Here is a 20909-nt window from a genome sequence, read left to right as displayed (position 1 = left end):
TGCATAAGCACATGCAGTATCACCATTTGTTTGTAACAAGTCAGTGCAGCCAGTATTTTTACTGGCTCCCCATCTAATAAGGACAAATGAGTTTGTTTAAGAGTAGTTTTGTATAGAAAGCAGGAAACAGTACAAATAGTTCAGTGACATACTGCAACAACCTATATTGTACAATACCTCAACAATATTGTACAATGTCTATTTCAGAAGTAAATGTTTAATAAACAAGATTCTCCACGGCTGACATACCAAAACAAAACTTCTTTCTGAGACTTCAAAGAGAATGGCGGATGTAAAGAAAATATACAGTGAAACTCTTACCTGAACAAGATGAAGCCGATGGACTCAACAGCAGCCCTTCTGACGTCGTCATTCACGTCACTCACCTTATGTAAGATAACCAAAGAAGTCAAATAACCAAAGTTAATATTAAGGCACATCAAATGCAATTAACTTCAACAATGTAGCTCCCTAATGGCTTACAGTATGAGGCACATGCTCAACTATCGCACCATCTAATAGCTTTAGCTAGTAAAAGGCACCACCTACAGGGCAATATGTTGAACTGTTCACACCTCTCAGATATGTTCTGTTTGCACATTGAAGGACATATACATCAATCCTTGAATTGCAGTGTCATCATTTTGAACCACCATGTAGCAAACCAGTTATTTTTAAAGTGCTTCAGTGTCAGCTCCAATACTAAATTCTGGTGGTTCTAACAATTAGCTCTGGTTTTAACCAAAGCTTTCTGGACTTAATGGATTCAGAACGTCAATCAAACATTCACAGCAACACTGATGTCCTCTGCTAAAAGTGAATGTGAGTCTCATCATTTAACAGTAAGCAAATGTTTTACTCCCATCAAATGTTTTAGTACAAGATAAATTAGCATCATTTTTTTTTAACAAACATAAATTACAAGATTAAACTGAGTGTTATGAATTCTGATGCCAGCTACAGTTACGCAGCCCTGGCACTTGGAACCTGCTTCACTGCCAGGATGATAAACCTGTCTTCCACACAGCGACATACAGTGTTGTGAAGAAGACCAAACAGGAAACACTCACCGCGACATGTAGCAGGCGTCGAATGGCCTTGTTGTTCCCCGAGCCACAGTAGGCCATTCCCACAGTGTACATACCAGAGCGCCGCAGGATGGGGTCCTATCAAAGACAGTGAAAGGAAGCAGAGCTTTGAGACTCTGTGTCTGGATGGACAACTAAGATCAACATAATTTGAGCAATTTCCCACATCCAAGCTCTAACTGAAGGGAGTCTAGCACACAGTACAGAAGAAGAACCTCCCATATGACATGAAATACACACACAGCCTGGGTTTTATGCGTACATACAGGACTCAATGCATCAAACATTGCGTTGTGTTACTGCATGCATACACCAGTGCTACAACATCTTCATTGTTGTTGGAAAATAAAGTATCTCATGACCTCATGGTGTACATAATTTTCTCTGATTTCACCCTTACCTTGTCTCTACAGAGGCTTTCAATGAGGGCATCGGCCTCCTCCATACGCCCATACATGACCAGGGCGATTCCCACTGCCAGGCCACGCAAGATCTTCTCGTGCTGTGTCTCCTGAGCATAGCCTACCATATCCTCAATAGCCTGGGCTGACTTGGAGCCCAGCATGACCAGGCCCAGAGCCAGGCCTGCAGCTTCACCTGGGAGATTACAAGATATTCTCAGCATTTTTTTTTCTTTAAATCAACAGAGGCTTACTGGTACATTACTAAACTGAATTAATCAGCAATTCATATTGGAGACGTGGAAAATCACTACCTGTAGCATACAATAGAAACCTTTTTTGCCCTGTATTTGTTTGAGCACAAATCATTCTTTCACAGACACAGTTTCAATGCCAATTCATTCATCATTCAGTTTTTAACAATCAGATCAAGGCAAGCAGGAAGAAAAATAAAATTAGTAAAAATGATAATGATTTTTGGTGTTTTTTGTTAAAAGGCTTTTCAGGAGGCACAACAATGAGGACCACAAACTGGTTAGCCACCCTGCTTTTCAGAAAATCCTTCTTTAGAGATTCTATCGATGGACTACGCACCAGTGACAGCATCGTCCTGGTACAGATTGGACTTGAGGAGGTCATACACATCCTGTCTAGCTGTGCCCAACGCAGCCAAACCAAGGCCAAGGGCACCACCATGACGGACAATCTGTACAGCAAAGGAAGAAAACAGACCATGAGGGAAGGAACACACAGAACATAAGCTACACGCATCTCGCTCTGGCTTTTAAGTCTAAAGCCCTTCACTTTTTGAAGACATAAATTAACATGCTTTACTACTTAATAAAAAAAAAATGATTCCCTTGTTTTCACCATCATTTTGTGATTCACATACAACTATTGACAATAACCTGGCATTCAAAGTGAACTTAAAAAAAAAACTTACATCATTGCTGGCGTTCTTGAGCTGACTGAGCAGGTAGTCAATAATGTCCCCACCATGGTTGGCATGAATGAGCCCCAGAGCGTACAGGCCTCCTCCCTCCTGGTATGCTGAGCCAGGGGAGGTGTCTTTGGGCAAGTAGGTGGCCATTAACTGAAGAGCCTCTTTCTCATGGCCCTGAAAAACACAGCATGTTACGTTCAAAATTAAATAGAGATTTTGGAATAAATTTTATCATGTATTATTTTTTTTTAAATTTGCATTACATTATCATCATAGTGGCAAAAATATACCTTGTGGATGACACCCAGACTTGCTGTAGCTGTGAACTTTGCCCAGTTGGTGGCTCTTGCAAGCCATTCCAAGTTTTCTCTACAAAAATACAAACAAAAACTTTGGTCTAATCGTCACTTGGAGTAAGTATGTTTCTCTCTATGTGATCTATGAAATAGACTGCTGTGTTCTGACAGCAGTTACCTGAGGAACTGGTCACTTGTGGTTCCCGTGTGCATAAAAGAGTTGGCTATTACTGTGGCTGTGTGGCACACCGAATTTCGGACGGCATCCTGGAAGGACGGAGAAAAAAAAAAACGGCTCAGGTAGAAGCTCATTCACATTGTGTCATTCAGTGACACAATCTGCAGTTCATCTGACCATGTAAACAATAGTTTGTTCAACCATTCATCTTGTTGCTAGCCTACATTACCTTTGTGTTTTTGAGGATCATTAGATCTGTATTGTTATTTCTGATTAGGAACTGCAGGTGCAGCTCAATGGCCATCTCCCCGCTAAGGATTTTGATCATCTTGGCGTTCTGGTCTTTGGGCTCATCTTTCTGCAAAAACACAGAGAAGCAATATGATGGTCTGTCAACCAAATCACATTTGTTCTATTTAGACACAGAAAAATGACAAGCACCTGGTATCACAAAAGTGCTCCTGTACAAAACAATATAAAGAGCTTACCGTTTCTACTGGCTTCCCAGCGGGGGAGCTGCCAGCCTTGTCATCTGTCTCCATTGCATCACTGTAACACACACACAAAAAAAAAGTGTTGGATCATAATGAGAAATTTGACCCACGCTATACAAAAACAGACGCACACCAAAGAACAAAGCATGTAGGGCTGAATTTCCTGACTTGTGTACTGAATCGCTCTACTGTGTGTTCAATGTTTTGCATAGTGCCTGAGGACTTACAGAGTTTTTGGTTACCTTCCTAGTGTCACCATTTCCTTATTGACTTCACAGTTGTCACTAGCTATGGGCAACCATATGAGACATCATGAAGGTTTGTAGACTCATAGACAGTCTAAACAGTACAATCCTGTCTATTTAGCCAAATGGAAAGATTTGAAATTAATGCAACGTTGTTAATATTAATATTATTTACAATAACCAATATCAGTTGCCCTTAGGTTATCATTTAAGACCAGAAAAAGTTTCACCTTGAGAAGCATGCCAGAATACTGAAATGAGTGGCATATGATTCAGAGTTTAAACGACCTGGTCTAGATATGAGATTCAGGCAGTGGGCACACAACCTAATTTGATCAGTATACTCACTGACGTGTGTAAGATTAAAGAGAACAAACATCTTGGATCACAAATACATAACAGATTACAAAACTTCAAAATGTATTCTACTGCCCAGGTCAAACAGAAATGAGAGAGGGAAACTGGTCCCGGATACATCTGCAGATGATTGGAATGATATCTGGAAAGGTCAAGCTAGGACTATCCAACTCAAGATCCTGGCGAGAATTCTGCTGGAAGAACATAATACAATATTTTGTGACTCCATAATTGAAAATTATACAGAGGGGTTCTCAAGGACAGGATGAATGTAGGAGGTAGTGGGGTAAATCAATGGCAGACCATTTTCATGTGTTTTGGGGCTGCTCTCTAATCTAATCCATTCATACTGGCGAGAGATTGCCAAAGAAATAAGGCACATTTTTGGAAAAGAAGTTCATTGCTCTTTTGTTATACCTGGGCAAAATCCCAGACGAACTCATGGCCCAGGATGAATAACTTTATATAGTTCTTTTAGCTGTGAGTAGGAAAGCCACCTTACAGAAGTGGCTGCAGGCAAACTCACCATCAAAGGATGATGGATCACAAAATAGACTGTATGTAGAAATTGACCTTTTCCCTGAGACTACAATATGAAAGATATAAAAAATCCTGGAAAAGTTGACTACTTATATATGATGTAAAACTCATACTGTACTAATGTGTGGCTCATATCAACCATTTTTCTTTTTTTAAAACCAGAAAACACCAATAAAATAAAGAACCAAATCAGACCCATTAGCAGTGAAAAAGACCTATGCTCCTGTGAACAGGAACCACAGACACAGTGCTTCGACCTAGGTGTTAGTGTGTTCTTGTTATCTTCCCCTGCCCACCTGTCTTTGTCGGGCATGGGCACAGTTCCTGTGTTTGTAGAGCCAGGGACTGCAGGAATAGGTGTTCCAACAGTCCGAAGGTTCTGGATGACAGAGGAGAGGAACTGCTGGCTGGCGCTCTCATACAGATCAAAGCAGATCTGATAGGCCATCAGCAGGTTGTCCTCCTTCACGAGTTTCTCCAGGATGTCACTCACAGCCTGCGGGTCATCCAGGAATATCAGGCACTAGAGAGGTGAGGAGAAGAAAAGATTAGAGAGGTTCACAGTATTTTGGAAAATCAAGTTTTGTAAAGGTAGAGCAATACACAAAGTCAGTGCATAGCAGCACCTATAACTCTTAAGCTTAAGTGAAAGAGTACGTATAAAAGGACATGTTTAAACTCCCAGACAACTAATGACTGTTTAAAAAAAGCACCTAACATCAGAATAGTGGTTACAATAATTCTGAGTGTTCCTGAGTATTTGATCTTTACCTGGCAGACATTGATGAAATCAGGCTTTTCCAAGTTCATGTACAGCTTGACCAGCACCCGCAACACCTCGTTACGGAATTTCTTGTTCTGCATCAGGGACATGCACACCTTCAGGCTGTAGGCAAGGAGGCCACTCACATCGTTCTGCATGAGAAGATAAAGAAAGAGGAAAGTTATCAGTGTGTTTCATGACATGGAAGGGATAATTCTGGACAGTCAGCAGCAGTGATCAAAATCTGGACTCTTGTGCTTATATCAGTAATGTACAGCAAAATTAGTCAGGGTCACCATGACAAATTCTAGGCCATTTGTTATATTAGAATAAACTGATTCTTGTAAGCTCTGTCAGAGGTCTGGGGCACTATCGTGCAAAGTATGCTAGGCTCTTGCACAAGACTTAGGGCTATTCTATTCAATATTAAAGGTAGAAGTAGATATTTCAAATGAATGTCACGTCAGCTGTGAGTGACAATAAATGCTGACCGATTCTAAGATGGTCTTCTCAAACATGTCAAGGCGTCTGGTCTCCAGGGCGATGCCAATGGCCTGCTTGTACTTGTGATCGTCAAGGCAACGCAGGAACATCTTGTTAACAATGCCCTCAAGGCGGGGATCGATGCTTTTCTTCTCCTCATCCTCTGGCAGCTCGGCATTCTCCACCCGCAACTTGGTGTAGTGGTCGATGCACTTGGCTAGCAAACACAAAAAAGGGATGAAAAGACTGTCTCCATTTCACTCCTGAATTCAACAACCTACTTCAAGTTAGTATCTTATTCTTCATGTTATTTACTGGCATTCCCTACCAGAAGTACTGCCAGTTTTCTAAGCTGAGGGTAAGGCATGTTTGTTTTCTACTGAAGTTATTTACGTCACACTGACAGGAGTATCAGGGTGAAAGCAGTCTCCAAACAACAAAAATGTCACATGATCACTAAAAAAAAGCATGAAAGTCTCACTCACCAATGATGGTCTCCACGTATTCTGAGTCATCCGTGACATTGAAGAGATCTCCAGCACCAAGAGCATAGTTCAGAGATTCCTCAAAGGCTCCAAGATGGTAGAAAACCTTAGAGGCCACCAAGGCAGCAAATTCTCTGCTCCGAAAAGTCTCATCCTCGTACAAGACCTCGCTGTAAGTCGACAACAAATGGTTACATTAGATTGAAAATTTGCACTAACAAGATAATTTTGCATCACTATTGAATGTATCAATATTACCAAATCTACACAAACTGTTTTTTCCATGACCCACAGAGCAATTTGTAGCACTGTGCAGCAAATTCTGATACTAGAAAGTAGTCAGAGATCTGCTCTACATTAATCCTCTAAATCACACCCATTGCAAGCATATTCATTACTCTGAAAATGAAAATGGAGCACACTGCAGACTGCTCTGTTGTGGGGGGGGTGGCACTGGATTCCAAGCTCATAGTAGTAGTACTTACATCTTATCTACTGATCCTGAAATTTCAGCCCAGAAGTCATTCACAATGGAGTCTAGCTTGTGCAGAGCAAACTCCTGCAAATGAAACAGAGATACTGCATTCACATCATCTACATGTTACCTTTACATACAGAGATCTTTACTCTTCAGTACATCTTGCATTGTCTGAGCCCATGAACAAAGTTGATGTGAAGGTGTATAGATAGAGATACTTTATTAATCCCCGTGGGGAAATTCGTTTGTAGCAGCAGTAACAAGGAGACAATAAATACACTCTATAAAGGAAAAATAAATTTGTAAGAGAAATGCAATATATACAGGAGGGGGTCTTATATACACATACAGACACACACACACACACATAGCAGCAGACAATTGCACATATATAAATATATATATATATATATATATATATATATATATATATATATATATATATATATATACATATACATATACATACACACATATATACACACGTACATATATATATACATATACAATATATATATATCAGATATATATACAGTTAATATAACTGAGATTTATAGCGCACCCTAGATGATGCATTAGTCCAGGTTTGTGAGCACAGACACAGATGTGTTATAGTGTCTGATGGCGGGCGGCAGGAATGACTTCCTGTACCGTTCCTTAGAGCACCGTGGTACCAGAAGTCTGTTGCTGTTGTATATCATACTTCGGTGATATATTATTCAAGCCTTATATGAATTTAGAAGGGTAGCACTTATCTAGCTGACTATAACAATAATTTAAGAAAGGTTTTAAGTTTTAAATTCGTATTGCATTTCTGACACACAGTCAGAGGCATGCAGAAGTGAGAGCATCTTAGTTTCATGGCCCATCATACACTGGAAGAGAAACCAAAGAATGCATATGAAGGACAGAGATCAATATAACTTTACTAATGTTACTATTTCCCGATACGTGCCTGTGCCTCCATATCTGTAAAAAGAGGACTTCATACCACACTTCAAAGCTCTAAGGAAAACCTCCAGGAGCCTCTCTTGATCCTTATTTCACAAAGAGCCAGTGCCCTGCAATTTGTGCGCTTATACTAGAAAGTAAAACTACATTTGCACGTAAATAGCATTTTACACGACATGACATGAAATTCTCTATTTGTGGGAGTTTGCCATCCCCAGACATTTGATCTACCATCCTGCAGCCAGTTCTTACCTTGAGCTGTGGTTCCTCCTCATCAAGGAGTGAAATAATTCCAGCTAAAAAAAAAGGAAAACAAAATTGATTAAGTGGCTGCTTAATTTAAAAAGTTCATTTAGCTTCCTTTACATCAATACATACATTTTAAATATGAAACGTTTTTACTATACATAAACCACTTGAGCCTTACTTCATGTGGAAAAACAGTGAATTACAAAATATTAACATAGAACACATAGAGGGTGTACTGCTTTGCTTGTGGATCGCGAGTGTGCAGACTACTCTTTAAGTGAGGCTTACACACAAACCAGCTGGTCTATCTCACTGTCAATCCACATATCAATAGCCCTGGCCTTATAAGCAAAATTACACATCATGTTGCTTTTAACTCTTCTTTGTGTGCCATTAAGGCAAACTGTTCAACGTGAGAATCAACATTAGGTCGTGTCGCATTCAACTTAGCAATATTTATATCCACACAACAAAAATATAGGAAAAAGAAAAGCAGGGAATCCTCTCATTTGAGAATAATTTAAATCTTTTTATTTTTAATCTTGCTAATTTTTGCTTGAAAAATAACAGAAATGATAAATCAATTACCGAAAGTGAATGATTATTTTTCTGCTGATCCACTAATCAATTAATACAGCTCTAGTGAAAGAGAAGTAGCACAGGAGGTTTTTTGACCTGGGGCTCCAAGCGTTACAGACGTTAGATGCTAGTTGCATTTGACTAAAAGTTTACCCGGTTAGTCAAATAAATAAATAATAAAAGCGGGAATATTCAAATATTGACACACCAGCTATATCCAATGTTACAAGACTAAAACGTATAAAAAATTCAAACGATAAAAACATTGTATAGCGTAGCAAAAACAGAATAAAAAGATAAACCTTAACATGTTTTTCTAAACTGCACTAACAACGGGATTTATTAAAGGGACAAAAGAAAATATAACACCTGTTTCTTTGTGAATCGTTACCAAAAAGAAAGCAAAGCACATGTTGTTATAAAAATGAACTTGAACACCTTATAATTTGAACAGTACCGATCATGTCCAAGACTGTTAGCATCAACGTTACTACAACTTTTTATGAATTCTTTATTTTAATAACTTTAACTCAGAAGTTGCCTCGTTGCGCCAAAGACATATTGCAAAGCGTTTTCCCTTTCTGCAGAACATGTTTTGGTGGATTTATTATTTGTCACCGGTGAACGGCAAACTGACCATTGCTACATTAGCTGTGTGACTCAGCTAAATCAATGGAAGCTAGCTAAAGTCATCGCTACCAAAATAAAAACACTTTCTGCGACTTACCGGCTGATGTTATCATGATTGGCTCTTTATTCCCTCCTCAGCCCCAAGATCCTGGCTCGACGGCGGAATTCCGTACGGTTTTTGGGGGGAAGATAAGGAAGTTCAAAAAGAATTATAGTATCTGAAAAAGAGCAACCAGACGCAGCCGCTGCTAAATCCTTTTTGTTCAACACTGCAAGTCCCCATCTAAAGGACCTTCAGTTTGTATGGCCTCATTAGTGCCTGACTAAAAAGACAGATCGAACTTATACTGTCCTCTATATTCTCGCCCATTGGACCAACCCGTAATTGCTTCAAAAAGCAAAGCAAGGATATTGTCTCACAGCTTATCGTCGTATTTAAAAGGGATTATATAAATGTGGTAACTGAACGCATTTATGGACAGGCGTTTCTGTGTACCTTACATCCATGCTGTGTACCAACCACCAACCGTACCAACCTGACTCTTCAGTGGGTTTAAATGTCTTTATATTCTCCAAAATATAAAAAATAAAGAAATAACAGAGTAATCTCACTGATACATTAAGAAAGATCTTATAATATATTATAGACCTTATTATAATACATAGATCTATGAGCAACTTAGTCACTCTTTCAGCAAAATGTAATAAGTTCCCTATGTTATTTCTAACTGGAATATCTTTGTCTCCAACATTTGTTGGCAAAATGATACTCCACAATTATATTATCATTTACTAAAAAAAAAGATTTTATCCCTCAGTTCTTTATCTTACAACGATCTAGTTAAAACTATTATAACTATCATGTTTTCTTTCTGAGGAGGCAGAATGTTTTGTTTGCTTGACTACATTAGTTATGACAATTCTTATCATATCATTTCGACAAATTTTATATCTCAAAAAAAGATTTCTTTTATTTCATAAAATGCAAGTAGAATATGTATCGTTTTGGTGTGATGAGCCTTATTAGCTATGCAGCCTACCCCCTGGCTTTTGTTGTTTGTTTGTATAACTGTGCTTTTCCTGGTATCATGATCTTGACCTTTTACTGTCTGGTGTTGCTCACTTATTTGTTGTCTGTGTGTATTTGTTCTATGTTCCTTTTCAGCAGAGAGGAAAACACGTTTAAATGTGTTTATTTATATGAATAGACAGACCAGTTTGTAGCCTTCATTAAAAAGCAGAGTGCACTATTTCTGTTAAAGATGATACAATTGTCAATAGTATTCATCTAAGGCACAAAATTCTCATAAATGAAAGAGAGAAAAGATAAAACATCACATTGCGTGACCATGGCCAGAACAAAATAAAAAGAGGTAGGCCCCTCATAAATCCCAGTTATTCCTGTTCTCTGTGCAGTGAGAAGCCCCGGATCAGAAGTGTGATAATTCAGCACATTAATATAGGAATATGCAAACTATACACACTCAGTGAGCACTTTATTAGGAGCACCATAACAATACTGGGTATGGCCTAAAAAAAGCCTCAGTTCTTCATGGCATGGATTCAATAAGATGCTGGAAACATTCTGGCCCCTGTTGACAAGATTGCATCACAGAATTACTGCAGATTTGTCAGCTGCACATTCTGGTGACTGCGGAGGCCACTTAAGTACATTGAACTCATTGTAATGTTCATGAAACCAGTTTGAGACATGGTGCATTCTCATGCTGGAAGTAGCCTTTAGAAGATGGTAAACTGTGATCAGAAAGGGAACTACATGGTCAGCAGCAACGCTCAGATAGGCTGTGGTATTCAATATTATGACTGATTGACATCAAGGGGCCCAATATTCCCCACACCATTACATCACCATAAGCCTGGACTTTTGTCACAAGGTAGGTTGGGTCCATGGATTCACACTGTTCACCATTCTGAAGCTCCCAACTACAGCCTCAGCAGAAATCCAGATTGATCAGACCAGGCTACGTTTTTTAAGTCCTCAATTGTCCAGTTTTGATAAGCCTATGTCCACTGGAAGATGCTTTTCCTCTCACCACAATTGTAAAGAGTGGTTATCTGAGTTAGCGTAGCCTTCCTGTCAGCTCCAACCAATCTGGCCATTCTCCTCTGACCTCTCTCATCAACAAGGTGTTGCATTATGTGTGTGAAAATCCCAAGATAGCAGTTTCAGAAATACTGAAACCAGTCCATTTAGCACCAACAATCATGCTATGATCAAAGTCGCTGAGATCACATTCGTTCTTCATTCTGATGTTTGATGCGAACAGTAACTGATGCTCCTGACCTGAATCTGCAGGATTTTATGAACGACACTGCTGGTACATGAATGGCTGATTGGACAACTGCAGTTCCTAATAAAGAGCTTGCTGAGTTTATGTACTGTAAAACTAACATAATGTGGGCCTTGAAACTAGATTGTGATAGAGGGACCCTTTTCATAATAGGGCTTCACAGTCAGATAGAGTAATAAAGTTAATAAAATAATACAGTTGATATTGTGCTTTGATGGTGTATATCCCCGAATAAATATTTGATTTAATTAGCATAAACCAGCTGACACACTGTAAGCCTGGAGCTCTTGGGGCCCATGGAGCAGCTGCCCTATTTGTCCAGTTGGTAATTTTGTCCTGTGTTTCAGTGTGCACCGTAAAAAGTCTTGCCTTACCCTTCTGTAGTCTCCACTTGTAATAAGCTAACATACAAGTCTGTCTGAAGGTCTCTGCAAAACCGTGCTATTCATGTGAAAAGACATGTATGACTAACTTGTATGTACATACACAATAAGTCCCTTGAAGATCAACTATTGCATATCAAAGACAATGTGTAAATGAGAAAGATTTGACTATTAAACAACATATTGCTTCAGGACAAGAATCAAGTTGGCTCAGCAGTAAGGATATTGAGTACCATAAAGAGACGCTGTAAAATGTATTAAGGCTCTTTAGCACCATGAGGCCAACTTTTCCCTTCACAGTAAAAACAGGATTGTCCTTTGTGATAGGCCTGCAGCCAAAGGTCATGTGTCTTGACATCAGCTGTCCCCTCCAGCTGGCTCTTCATCCACATGACGTCCAACAGACATTGAATTGGTTTTCAGAGGGATGCCTTCTTCTACACTTCCAGGGTCACCTGAAAAACAATGAAAATACAGTTTCTTACAGAGGAATTGAATTTAACTAAATCAATACAAATTAGGTTGCAGTGGGATTCAGCTATTTTTCTGTGCTCCCTACATGCAGTGTTGTAGTCATTGCAACATGGTCAATTTAACATTAAAATGCTGTGTATACATTCACAATCAATATATATATATAGCAGTAAGACAGTTTTACCAATAGACTGGCAACCTGCATCCATGTCTTTTGCCATAGAGTGGATGAAGAAAAGAAAAGAAAAGAAAAATAGTTGGAATGCAAATGCCTGTATCCAGCTCCGTCACACTGAACTTTGGGACAATGTGGCTACCTCTTTGCCTGCTGGTTGAGGAGTTGTTGGCTTGGCCCCTGGCTCCTCTTCTTTGAGGCCAGAACAAACATTGGAATGGCCAGAAAAGCGGGTTCCCTCTATTCCTGGTATTATCTAAAAGGCAATAATAAAGCGTTAAACAATTTGGCAGCTTATCTAAGGAGCTGATTGTTTCATGAATGCTCCTTCTGTTCCTGGTCCTTTGCAGCCATGCCTGGGAAAAAAAATGTGTGCAGAAATGTGTGGTCTTGTGAATGTCATGGATTGACCTACATAATGGAGTGCACCAACACAAATCCCCACAGTGTTAGCCAAATATTTTTGCAGGAACTTACACTGTGACTGTACTCATTAGTGGGTTTACAATTATCCTATCATAACCATAATATATTTTATCTCACAAGATACCACCATAAGAACCAATTACATTCCTTTAGATACTTTGAGTGATTCTGTGGTTGGCAGGCCCATCATTTAAAATGTTTTTAAAAGTGTCAGAATCTGCAGCTGTTTTTAATTTTGTCTGTCAAATATTTCATGCATGGTTAAAGATACCTGGGTTCAGACTTCCTGCAACAAGCATCTGCCCTGCTGGCGTGCACTTGAGCAAAGAAACAACAGGTGTTAAGGCAAAGTGAGGATTTCATACCTTTAGACGCATTTCATAGGTTTTCCATTATATTACAGTAATTTCAAACTAATTAAAGAACGTGGACAATGTATGTTATTACACCTGCTGTTTGAGATGAGTGTATGACTTTGCAGGCATTTTTCTTGATGCTGAGCATTTGGGCTTCTGCCCTTGGGATGAAACAGCCGGTCCATATTGTCTCTGGTGGATGTTTGTGGAACACTGAACGGATCAGACACTCCAGGAGTTGCGCACACTGAGACGTCTCGGCGCTCTCTTGTTGGGTACGTATTAATCCAATCAGAGCTGGTCGGGCGATTCTGGCACGTTTCGTACGCGCCCTCACGTCCTTCAGGATCTCTTTTAAGCACACTTCGTTGGATTTCTTGCTGACAAATATCTGTCTGAAAATGAAGACGATGACAGGAGAGTCTATCGCTCGCTTTCGGCTGTAAATGTTTCCTGTCCTCATTGCTGTTCTCGGAGCGTTGCCGTTGCGGGTCACCTGCTTCTCCTTCTCCCTGTCCTCTTCCACCCGAGAGGCTCTCAAATCCAAATCCCCGGGCCTCACTGTTAGAGGTATATCAGTACATTTAGCTCTCTCTGTCGTGCTGCCGATGTAGTTTTCACTCGCAGCGTCGTCCTGATTGCTTGAGTTAGAGGACTGGGGCTGCCCGTTGCTGTTCGCGTGGCTGCTGCTGCTGCGAAACATGTCATGTATGAACTCTTCCAGTACTTCAGCGTCATCCCCGTCCACCCCTTTAGGTTGACAGGCATCGCTGACCAAATAAATCTTCTCTTTACCACCGATCACAGCTACAATCTTCTGAAACTCCCTCTCCTCCTCGGGCAGCGTGTCCTCCAAGGACTCCGAGTCAGCCATCCTTGCGCAATGACGGCTGCGCGGATCTGTTTTATTTACAATGAATAGTCAGGCCATTCACTGCCACCCTCCTGACCGGTGAATTGCAGAAAAACTTCCTCACAGTCACCAGATCACCACTAAAGGGGAGGGAATAAATGCTCAGCGTCAATTGCTATTGGCTGATCCATTTCGTGGGCGGGGTCAACCGGCAGACTGCAAGTAACAGAGGCTCATTCCGGGACAATGAAGTTAATCTTTAATGGGTAATTAAACACAAAACATTGATTTGAAAACAAAATTTCTTTTATGTCCTCAAGTAGATCATATAACAGCAGTAACACTGTCTTCAAAAAGTAAGAGTACAGTTATTTTTTTCATGAACTTCTCATAAATAATCCTAGAGCTCCTGGGATGGACTGTGGATGATGAAATCTCATGGTGCGGAGGACAATTTCTTTATTCCCACTATTCTCATGGAAAACAGTCCTTCCTTATCTCCAGTGCTGTAGATTCCTGGCTTCCCAAAGAAAAGAAGAAATAAAAGACACAACAGTCATAAGAACCAACTTCCAACACAAGAGCTTTAACTGTCTCACCTGCTTCTTCTACATACTTGTCAAAGCAGTTTCGGTGACGCTTGACTTCCTAAACGCCTTTCACTACATCAGCAGTCTGTTGAGCTCTCCAGACACTAATCCTTTAATCCACACATGCCTGCTCTTTAATTAAAAGGTGCTATAGGTCTGAGATGTCACAGAGTTCATGGATTGAAATACAAATAAAAAAAAACTTCACGTGCTGAATCTGTGTAGCGTTGCCTCATTGTTTACTGATGAATAAATGATCACCACAAAGTCTGACCAAAGCCAACACAGAGGTTTCAGCCTTTGACCTTTAGACTTGACATTGATCAGTTGGGCGGTGAGTTTGTTGTGTAGCTTCTCTTCAAACAAAGACCTCCATGCACTTATCAGGTCATTACAATCTAACTGATGAGGTTATTGCTTCGTTGGATTCTCAGGCCTATATCTTATATGAAAAAACAACAACAAAACAAAACACAGTTGTTTGGGTTTTTTTTTCACATTTTTCCACCAATAAGTAGCAAATTTGTAGTTGAACACATTTATAATCCCACCAAACTACTTGCACCACATTTCCTCCCTGAGCAGACACCACAGGGCAAAGTGATTTAGGTGTGTTGTTTAATCTACTAACCTCTTTGTTCAGGTAATGGAGGAGCTGAGTGTCAAGAAGCTCATTTGGACCACTGAGAGAAACACGGAGACCTAAGCGAACTTCAAAAAAGAAAAAAAAAGGAAGTTTTCATATGAATTACACTATAAAAATGACACAAACAACTGTTTTGGGCTAAACCAAAAATGTTGAATGCTGGATTTTATCAAACTCATTTTTATTAAATATCAGACATCAACCAGTCGTTTTGTTTGTCTTTGGTATGATGGAGAATGTTCCCTGTTCAGCTTCCTTCTTTCTCTCTCCCTTTTGGCCACAGCTGCTATTTTTAAGTGTCTGTTATTTGAGAGAACACACCTGTTCAACAACATTTCACTGTCTCGCTTACTGGTTAAAAAAATATCACTAAACCTACAACTTTTTATTTGGCCCTATTGACTCTCCTGTTTTGACTCAGTGCAGAACACAGTATGAAGACAGGTCTGTTCCTGTGAAACAATCTAATTGCTGTTCAGGCTTTTCTACCCAGGTGGAAAAAGAATTTATGGGACACAGTGACTACTTTTAATAGCTTCAGCATTAAAATAATCACATTTAAAAAGTAGCCCCCAAGTTGAAATTCTTTCTTTTGCTGCCATCTTGTGGTTAAAACTCTTACCAGAGTGGAGGGTCTATCCCTAACACCTAATGCAGCAGTGATCTACGTATAGTCTTTAAACCTCTAGATTGGAATGCAACAATGATTGGAATGCAACAATGCTTTTGATTTATTGTGTTGTTGCTCTTCTTCTTGTAAGCCTTCAAAAACAAATGTTGTTTTTTTTTCTTTTTCAAACACTCAGCCAAGGGATTGGTAGTATCAGGTGAGCGAAGGTTATTGTATCTGATAGTGTCAGGTGGATTGTGAACTATGCCAGAGTCTATTATAATGAACAAAACTGTCCTGTTTCTACAGAAAAACAGTGTCACTGTCACTGTCAGTGTCAACCCAGCTGTTGTTTTTTCAGTTCTCATAATGCAATGCATTTAGCTAAGGAGTGCAGCTGTCAAGTTTGATTGGGAAGTTACGTAATCACAGATAGAACTGATATGATTCAGAGAATTGTATTCAGAGAATTGTATTCAGAGGATTGTATTCAGAGAATTGTATTCAGAGGATTGTATTCAGAGATTGTATTCAGAGATTGTATTCAGAGATTGTATGGATATCAGCAAATGCTAGCACATATTTTTTTCCTTAATGCTAAATTCATTCATTCATTTTCTACCGCTTAATCCGCCTATCTGCTGACTATGAGCGAGAGGCAGGGTACACCCTGGACTGGTCGCCAGTCAGTCGCAGGGCTGACACAAAGACAGATAACCACACGCACACACTCACAACTATGGGCAATTTAGAGTAGTCAATTAACCTTTTGGGATTGTGGGAGGAAGCCAGAGTACCCAGAGAGAACCCACGCAGGTACAGGGAGAATATGCAAACCTGGGACCCTCTTGCTGTGAGGCGACAGTGCTAACCACTGCACCACTGTGCCGCCCTTAATGCTAAATTAATGCTGATAATTTTGCCTTGTATCCATCTGACATGAGAGCAGAGCGAAGCAAACAACAAAAATGTAGTAGGTCTGCTTATTGTCTGTGACCATTTCATCATGGCGTGATGATAAATTGAGTGAGAAGGTGTGGTGCAATTGCGCAACCTGTGATTTTCTTGTCTGACACCAGATCTCTGAGGGAGGAGAGATGAGAAGAAGTCAGGATGTTTGGCGGTAAAACAGAGTCTTCAGTGCCAGCAGAGGGTGACCTTCCTCTTCTTCTATGGACATTATTTTCTGTTAGGTTGGTGTCCCATTGAGTATGCAGCGGCCTTGGCAAGACTGTGGGCACATCACAGAGAAGACAGGACATTTAGTTATGAGCAGTTGATTTTAACATTATTAAAAAGTAAACTGTAGGATGAGAATGCAGCTGGAATGCACAATATCAACCTGGCCAAGTTTCGTCTTCAGTCAAGAACAGAGAAACATTGATAACCTGTGGTGAAGGAATGCTGAAGGAGTGGTTGTTCACTCAATGACCTGTAGGCAGTTTCTCTCCATGGCCCAGATTCCCCCGGAGAACTAGAGCCGTTTTGTTTAGTGACTTTTAAACCGAAAGAAAACAACATTCTAATGTCATACATAGTATATAGTTTGTCACTGTTAGCTGAGTGATTTGAAAATTTAAATCTCAGACCAACAAATATCAACACAAAGAATGAGGTGAACATAGGTGTTTATACTGAAGATACTTGTGATCACAGAGTAACGTTGTTAAATTGATCTTTAGGTCCTGGTAATCAGCTTTATCTAAAGACAAACGCCACCCAACAACACACTCACACTGTTAAATATGTGAAATATCAACTGGACATTTGAACTGCATTGCACTTTTTTTTTTTGTTCACACTTTTCCTCCAGGTGGGTGCTTCCACTTAATTTTGTGGTTTCCTCAAACAACTTACAGAGGAAGGATGTTAACTTGTTCCTGATCAGTCAAGACTGGGTGTGGATGGTTAACTGGTTGGTGATAACTGGGATGTATTGATAAGTGCAGATATTCTACCTTTCCCAAAACACAGCTTGTCTTGTTTGACCCAGAAATGGAAGATATGAAACAACTTACTGAGTTACCAAGTAAATTTAAAAGACTAATTTGCTTACCGCCAAATATAGTTCCAAGAAGCAGCAAGAAAAGCAAATGACCAAAACCAATGATGGTCAACCTTTTTAACCACAGAGCGACAAAACAAACCATCCTTGTCATAGTGAGTAGAAAAGCAAATGGAGCTCTGGAGAAGGTGTTCCTGGGAAAAAACATTATTACGCCCCAGTTTTACACTATACACAATAGACCACACCTGGAAATAATGGGCATTATATTTCAGCCAGGTTTTGTCTCTTCACAAAGGCTGTGACATGGGGGAGTGGTGGCCCTACGGAAAAATTTAAAATACTATTGAATTTATCTGGAATTGTGGAAAACGGACTCTTAGTGAAAATTAAGGTCAGCACTGGTACAATAAAAACGAGCTACAAACACTGAAAATATTAAAAATGTTTTCAATCTAAAATCTAAAATCTTAAACAAATAAAATTTAAATTAAGCATGTAGAAGAATAAAATAACATGTATGTAAAGTATAGCAACAAGACCAGGTCGGATTCATGTGACTCTATCATACAGATGAAATAATAGGTAGGTATAGATAGAAATAATTACTTAATGCAGTACATGTATGAAATCTATGCAGATGTTCAGATGTACAAGTTTCAATTCTTCGAATCCTCGAATATTTCAAGAATAATGATCGGTTGTTTGGTGAAGCAGCTTGTAGTAGGAGTGAGGCTGCAGTTACGACAAATCACAAGGACAGTTGAAGAAAGTATTCATGTGCCTTTGTAAACTGAGGGAAGCTTATTAACCAGACGGCAGATCAGGTTTCTGAGGCTGTCATGACACTTCTAAACTGTGAAAATGAAAATACCAAGCAGTGTGTACTGAGAAGTGTGCCTAGGTCTCAAAAGATTTTTTTTTTCATGATATACTGATGTGGCTATTACCACAGATTCTTACAAAACATCCCAAATTATTCACATTTCCTGGTATGAGCTTGCCAATCCTATGAGTGATCTACAACTACCATTATGTTGTATGTGTATTTGTGAATGACAGAGAGGCTATGCAGTGGGGTGGGTGATGGAAAATTGAAAAAAAAAAAGACATAAATTTGTAATTATATGGTGGTGTGGTCAACAGAACAAATCTCTGTCTCTACTATGTAAAATAGTAAGTGGAATCTTATGTGGAAATTAAAAAAACAAACACAAACCAGGATGTAACCATGATCTTGCTTTCATAAACTATGGGGCACTGCCAGCAGCTTTGACATGGAAACATGATGTTACACACATTCATGACCTGACTTTCTGTTTTGATGAAGCTAATGGGGATCCTAATAGATAAAGTGAAATTATTTAATTTATTGGTTAAACTGATGACAACGGTGGCAGCCAAAGATAATCTGCATTAGACTCCATCTCACTACATCTCACTGTGGATACTCTGTCTTTATGAGGAGGTGGTTAATGCATGTAGCTGTGGGGTTCTTCCACAAGAGGGCACACCAGTAAAAGCAGATGAAGAATTACTATATTCCTGGAAACTTTGCTATAACTTTTAAGCAGTGACCAAACTGTTGCAGGTACTTTCATAAACTGTTATCTGCGGAACTCTACTGCTCCTAAAAATGGAAACCCTTCATCGTTTCCTTTTAGTGTTACATCTCAGTAACATAAAATAAAGTCAGTCTTTAGCTAGGTGTAATTTGCTTATTAGAATAAAGTGCACCCAATTGGAAAACTCCCCCCAGGAACAAAAATGTTGCACTCAGTATAATGGAGCTACTGGCTGTGAGGAGGTGTAACAGGTCTAAAGCTACCGTAAGTCACTGATCAAGCTCAGTGTTACTGCTGACTTGTCTTAAAGACTGATGGTTGACATATGTGAATCTAACAGTAAAAAACCAACTGCTCTGTATAATTATTCTAAAGCTTGAAAATGCTTTAAACATCCTCATATCCCTATCACCAAAATAACTATCAGTTTTCCTTTCCTTTTTAATATTATATTTGTGTATTTAAACTGTTAGATATACCTTAAACACAGACATGCCCCCTCAACAAAAAAGTAAACTGAAGAAGAAGCCTTTGGTGTATTAAAGGTCAAATGCATTTTTTTAATCCCTTTAAATTACTGCACATTTTATTAAAATCATAAAAAGGTAAAACAATAACAATTTCACTTAATGTTACAAATTATATTTACCATACATTATGTCTTTTCCAAGCCATGATGTAGTGTTTTAGGCTTTTGAATACCCCACGACAGCCCTTTGATATTTCTATTTGATATTTCTATATGGGTTTTCTGTGCATTTGCCACTGTTTGTGTAAAGGTAGATTTTTTTGTATTATATTAATTACTGTTGTGAACTTCAATGCCTTGCATAAATAATTACACAGGAATAAATTACCAAACAGGCAGCTTTAGAGTGATGGACTGCAGAAAGTCGACTGGTGTGTCATGTAGATCATCAAAATCACATATTCTCCAGCCAAACAGCAGTTGCTCCTGAAGCTCATGTCACTGTCCACAAGCACTCAACGAATAACCTTTAGATGGCAGCATTGTTTAATAAATGGGGATTACTTCTGTTACATTTCCGCAGTAAAAACTAGTTCCCACTTTCACCCACTAGATGGCAGCAGTTTCCTACTGAGACATTCATTACTTGCCTTCATCTGAAACTCTGAGCCAACTCAGGTCCTTGGTACTGCCACTCAAGGACCATCATGTGCTGTGTGTTATTGAATACATCACCAACACTATTGTGCACCCTAGGACTTATTGAATACCAGAGAGGAACAAAATATTCCCTCACTATCGGCATGTTTTAGCTGGTTATGCTGAAGTTCCTTTGGAAGTTGGAATGATGAATATGATTAATGTGAGTAAATTGGATGCGCTCTC

General features: G+C 39.4%; 2 protein-coding genes across 3 annotated transcripts in view; both read right to left on the bottom strand.

Annotated features, from left to right (window-relative positions):
- The window catches only part of psmd1 (proteasome 26S subunit, non-ATPase 1), a 41243-nt gene extending 31820 nt beyond the window's left edge, over window positions 1-9423 (bottom strand). Inside the window, exons 1-16 of the mRNA XM_041039870.1 lie at window positions 9258-9423; window positions 7955-7998; window positions 6759-6832; window positions 6274-6443; window positions 5797-6005; window positions 5314-5457; window positions 4839-5065; window positions 3395-3455; window positions 3136-3264; window positions 2907-2995; window positions 2723-2801; window positions 2433-2606; window positions 2084-2195; window positions 1489-1685; window positions 1071-1166; window positions 322-386 (exon numbers count right to left, since the gene is read on the bottom strand). Coding sequence (XP_040895804.1) covers window positions 322-386; window positions 1071-1166; window positions 1489-1685; window positions 2084-2195; window positions 2433-2606; window positions 2723-2801; window positions 2907-2995; window positions 3136-3264; window positions 3395-3455; window positions 4839-5065; window positions 5314-5457; window positions 5797-6005; window positions 6274-6443; window positions 6759-6832; window positions 7955-7998; window positions 9258-9273 — 1886 coding nt within the window. The 5' untranslated portion in view covers window positions 9274-9423. The remainder of the gene's footprint in view (window positions 1-321; window positions 387-1070; window positions 1167-1488; window positions 1686-2083; window positions 2196-2432; window positions 2607-2722; window positions 2802-2906; window positions 2996-3135; window positions 3265-3394; window positions 3456-4838; window positions 5066-5313; window positions 5458-5796; window positions 6006-6273; window positions 6444-6758; window positions 6833-7954; window positions 7999-9257) is intronic.
- A 914-nt stretch (window positions 9424-10337) lies between these two features.
- Window positions 10338-14232, bottom strand: LOC121183775 (uncharacterized protein C2orf72). Of its 2 annotated transcripts, none has more exons than XM_041041014.1 (3): window positions 13380-14232; window positions 12647-12760; window positions 10338-12310 (listed from the first exon to the last, which is right to left on the bottom strand). In XM_041041014.1, exons 1-3 carry the CDS (start codon window positions 14158-14160, stop codon window positions 12213-12215), a joined length of 993 nt encoding a protein of 330 aa, XP_040896948.1. In that variant the 5' UTR covers window positions 14161-14232; the 3' UTR covers window positions 10338-12212. The 2 variants fall into 2 exon arrangements, 1 of the variants encoding a protein (XP_040896948.1); XR_005894231.1 differs by having other exon boundaries at window positions 12301-12310; window positions 13296-14232.
- Between the last annotated feature and the right edge of the window lie 6677 nt (window positions 14233-20909).

The sequence above is a fragment of the Toxotes jaculatrix genome, chromosome 6 (assembly GCF_017976425.1).
Source record: "Toxotes jaculatrix isolate fToxJac2 chromosome 6, fToxJac2.pri, whole genome shotgun sequence".
In the NCBI taxonomy this organism is placed as follows: Eukaryota; Metazoa; Chordata; class Actinopteri; family Toxotidae; genus Toxotes; species Toxotes jaculatrix.
This window is presented reverse-complemented; position numbering and strand designations above follow the sequence as displayed.